This window comes from Labrus mixtus, unplaced genomic scaffold (assembly GCF_963584025.1).
Source record: "Labrus mixtus unplaced genomic scaffold, fLabMix1.1 SCAFFOLD_203, whole genome shotgun sequence".
Taxonomy (NCBI): Eukaryota; Metazoa; Chordata; class Actinopteri; order Labriformes; family Labridae; genus Labrus; species Labrus mixtus.
In genome coordinates, this window is record NW_026870351.1 from 1 (window position 1) to 4,534 (window position 4,534).

Sequence of the window (4,534 nt, forward strand, 5' to 3'; positions counted from 1 at the left end):
TAAAGCACCATTTGTTGCAATTACGCTTCAAAGTGGCTTGGAATAAATTGAGAGAAGAATTTCCAGAAGAATTGGCCCGTTGGATGTTATTTCGTCTTTCAGAAGATGAAGTTTTGTGTTTGGCAGATGGTAATTTTTCCATTATGCGTGACTTAGTCGGGATAGATAATCCTAGGAGCAAGTTGTTTCAATTGAAAATTAATAGCATGGAAAGGGTTTGAAAACTCTATCTGGCTTGACGAAAAAACTCTTTAGCAAGTCTTCCGGAATTTCTTTAAGAAAACGACTCGGCTTTTGGAAACGTAAATTACCCCAAACGATCCGCTTTTGAGCGTGTGTTAAAAATAGATGCTTTTTTGCTCGTGTCATTCCTACATAGCAGAGTCGGCGCTCCTCTTCGAGTGCGTCTTCTTTCTCTATTTCAGCTTCTCCTATTGGAAAGATTCCTTCTTCTAGGCCAATTAGAAAGACGGCTTCGAATTCAAGTCCTTTTGCATAGTGAATTGTCATTAGATGAACTTGATCTTTTTCGTATCCTTTTTCTTTTGTGTCTGAGTTGATGGTGACTGCTGCTAAAAAGTCTCCTAGAGATAGTCCAGGATCGTGTTGTTCCCATCTGACAGCTTTGAGTACAAACTCTTCAAGATGTTGAGAGCGTTCATCAATATGATCTTTTAGTGTTTTTCGAAAAATTTCTGCATGAACCACTTTTTGGACTAGTGATGATAAAGAAGAGGTCAAGTGATTTAAGCTGGTAAAGAGAGATATAAGAGAATATAGGCTATCTTTTTGTTGATGATTAGATTTGAACTCAGATCTGAGTCCTTTTTCAAGACAAGCAACAAAGTGGCTTGTTTGGGACAGATGAGCGAGCAGTTTCTCTTTGCACTTTTTTCCTATGCCTGGCAAAAGCCCAAGAAGTCGATCTGCTGCGCATCTATTCTGTGGACAATGAAGAAGATGAAGAAAGGACAAAGCGTCTTTGATTTCTTTTCTTTGATAAAATGAAGGTCCCCCAAAAATGAGGTGAGGGATCCGGTAGCGAAGCAAGGTGTCTTCTATTGGTTTCGAGATGGCATGTGTTCGATATAGCACAGCAATCTGTCTAAAAGAGAGGCCATTCTGATGCAAGGATAAGATCGATTGAGCAACTTGTGTTGCCTCTTCCCAGTCGGAAGGGGCAATATATTCGATCAATGGAGGACCTTTTTCTAGTTGGCTCCAGAGTTCTTTTTGCAATCGATTTTGATTATGTGAGATTAGTCGATTGGAGGCTTTTAAGATGGTATTTGTGCTTCTGTAATTTTGTTCGAGAGAGAGTAATCGTGTGCTTTTTATTATCTTAGGTAGTTGAAGAATATTTTTGATGGTTGCGCCTCTCCAAGAGTAGATCGCTTGATCTGGATCACCTACAAAGCAAATATTGTATTCTGGGCTTCCAAGAAGTAATAGTATTTCTGCTTGAACTTCATTTGTATCTTGATATTCGTCGACAAGAAAGTGAGACCATTGTTCACGATAGTTTTTTAAATGATCTGGACAGCAACGAAATAAGTCTAAGGGCTTAAGAAGCAAGTCATCGAGATCGAGTGCATTTGCTTCTTGGAGACGCTGTTCATACAGGATGCACAAACGATTTGTCTCTTCAAGTTGGTTGAAGTCGTAAAAAATTTCACCTTTGTTTTTCTTTTGTTTAAGAATTTGGTCGAGCATTTGAGGAGAGAAGTCACTTTGTTCTTCTTTCAGAAGAATGCGTATTATTTTTCTTCGATCTTCATCATCGTATAGGGAAAAAGAAGCTGTTTGAGGGATCTTTGCTGTAGGAAGGCAAGAGCGTAAGATATTGTATCCTAGACGATGAAAGGTTCCAATCCAACATCCTTCTATTCCCATTTTTCTGATTCTGAAAGACATCTCTTTTGCTGCTTGATTTGTAAAAGTGAGAGCCAAAATTTTATGTGGAGGAATTTGATGGTTGTGGACAAGTTCGCAAAGACGAGCAGCTAGAACAGCTGTTTTTCCTGTTCCTGCACCTGCAAGAACTAGAATGGGGCCTGTCGGGTGTAGAAGGATCTCTTTTTGTTGTGTGTTGAATTGCATGAATGTAATCTCCAAGTGAGATAGCTTCACATCATAAAAAAATTTGTTTTAATTTGTTCATAACAAGAATTTAGCAGTCTCTCTTTCTGTTTGCTAAAAACAAAGGCCTCCTTTCTTGACGGAATTGGTTTTCGAAAGTAAAATTGTGCTTCTCTCTTTTCGGAGAGTTGTTTTGTTTTTTAGCAAGTTGAAATCTCAGTAATGATGTGGAGAACGAATGGCCAAGCTTAAACCTGTGGGAGATCGTGTCTTGATCAAAAGGAGTTCCTCGGCTCAGTCGAAAGGAGGAATTCTCCTTCCTGACTCGGCAAAAGAAAAGCTTTCTGAAGGTCTTGTTGTGCATTGCGGAGAGAAGACAAGTTGTTTGGACTGTCCCTCAAAGGAACTGAAAAAGGGTGATCGTGTGTTGTTTTCTTCTTACTCTGGATCGGAGGTTCAGTTTGAAGGAGAAGACTTTCTCATTGTTTCTTTAAAAGATATTTTGGGCGTTCTGCCTTCTTAAGACATTCGGGGTTTGGTTATGGTAGAAAAAAAGATCGTTACGCTTGGCAACGAGGCGCGTCAAGCAATTGCTGAAGGCGCTCGATTATTGGCACAAATTGTTTCGGTGACGTTGGGGCCAAAGGGTAGAACGGTTATGCTTGGTCGAGGCCAATCTGTTGTAACAACCAAAGATGGTGTTTCTGTAGCAAAAGAGATCGTTTTGAAAGATCCTTTGCAAAATGTTGGAGCTCAATTGTTGAAGGAGGTTGCTTCTCAAACAGCCGACTTGGCTGGTGATGGTACAACAACTGCTGTCGTTTTAGGTAATGAGATTTTACGTCTTGGAATGAAGGCGGTTGTTTCTGGTGCAGATATTTCTTCTTTGAAGAGCGGCCTTGAGTTGGCAACAGAGCATGTTTGCCGTGCTGTTCGTGAGATGGGTGTCCAAGTTAAAACGAGTGAAAGAATTGCACAAGTAGCAACTATTTCAGCGAACAATGACCCTGTTATTGGCGCTATCATTGCCAATGCTATTCAAGAAGTTGGTAGAGAGGGTGTAATTTCTATTGGAGAGAGTAAATCTCTTGAAACGAAATTGGAAGTCGTTAAAGGAATGCAATTTTCCAAGGGATACATTTCTCCTTATTTTGTGACTGACTTGGAAAAATCGGTTTGTGAGTTTTCGGACGCTTTTCTTCTTCTTGTGGAGAAAAAAATTTCTGGAGTGTCTGGCTTAGTTAAATTTTTGGAGCGTTTTTCTGAAGACAAGGGAGGACGACCTCTTCTCATAATAGCTGAAGATATCGAATCAGAAGCTATAGCAATGTTAGTCCTGAACAAGATGAAAGGAGGCATGCTTGTTTGTGCAGTGAAGGCACCTGATTTTGGAGATCGCAGAAAACAGAAATTGGAAGATCTGTCAATTTTGACAGGAGCACAACTTATTTCTTCTGAATCTGGACTTTCTCTTGAGGAGGCTGACTTATCTGTCTTAGGTAGAGCTGGCAAGATTCGTGTTTCAAAAGAAGATACAATTGTAGTCGATGGCCTAGGAGATAAGGCTAGAGTTGAAGAGAGATGCGAACATATTCGTTTTGCTCTTTCAAAGTCAGATTCTTCTCATGAGCGTGAAGTTTTGGCTGAGCGTTTATCGAAATTACAAGACGGTGTTGCTGTCATCTATGTTGGTGCGGCAACTGAAGCTGAGGCTCGTGAAAGAAAGGATCGCATTGAGGATGCTTTGCATGCAACACGTGCGGCGATTGCCGATGGAATCGTTCCTGGTGGTGGTGTGGCTCTTTTGCGTTCTGTTCCTGTGCTCAAAAAATTGGAGAAAGATGTTTCTCCAGAAGTTGCTGTTGGTGTGCGTATCATTCGTCAGGCTTGCTTTGCTCCTGCAACACAAATTGCATCTAATTGTGGGGAGAATGGATCTTTGATTGCTGGAAAGATTTCTGAGCATGTTGAACCAAATTGGGGATACAACGGGTTGACGAACACGTTCGGAGACTTGCTTGAGTTAGCTGTTGTGGATCCTGTAGCTGTTGTAGTTATTGCTTTGAGTAAGGCCGTTTCTGTAGCTAGTTTGATGCTAACAAGTGGTTGTGTCGTAACTGAATCAGCAGAAAGTGAAGAAGAGGAGATGGCTGAAACGGCCTATTAATCTTAAATAGAAAAGATGGGTTTGATTGCATAAAAGATAATCCAGCAGAGAATTGTTCCTGCTGGTATTGTCACTATCCAAGAAAGGAAGATCCCTTTCAGGTTTTTTAGATTGATATGACACGATCCTCGTGCCAGTCCGATTCCTAGAAGACTTCCAATTAGAGTGTGTGTTGTAGAAATAGGCATTCTTAGTTGGGATGCGAGCATGACTGTTAAGGCGCATCCGAATTCTGCAGCAAATCCCCTGCTTGGTGTCAGTTCGGTTATTTTTTTGCCAACTGTATGA

At 40.7% G+C, this 4,534-nt stretch overlaps 1 protein-coding gene across 1 annotated transcript; it reads left to right on the plus strand.

Moving 5' to 3' along the window:
• The first annotated feature begins 2,620 nt into the window (after nucleotides 1–2,620).
• On the plus strand, nucleotides 2,621–4,246 carry LOC132970600 (chaperonin GroEL 1-like). Its single transcript, XM_061034460.1, has one exon. It carries the CDS (start codon nucleotides 2,621–2,623, stop codon nucleotides 4,244–4,246), a length of 1,626 nt encoding a protein of 541 aa, XP_060890443.1.
• Nucleotides 4,247–4,534: the final 288 nt, after the last annotated feature.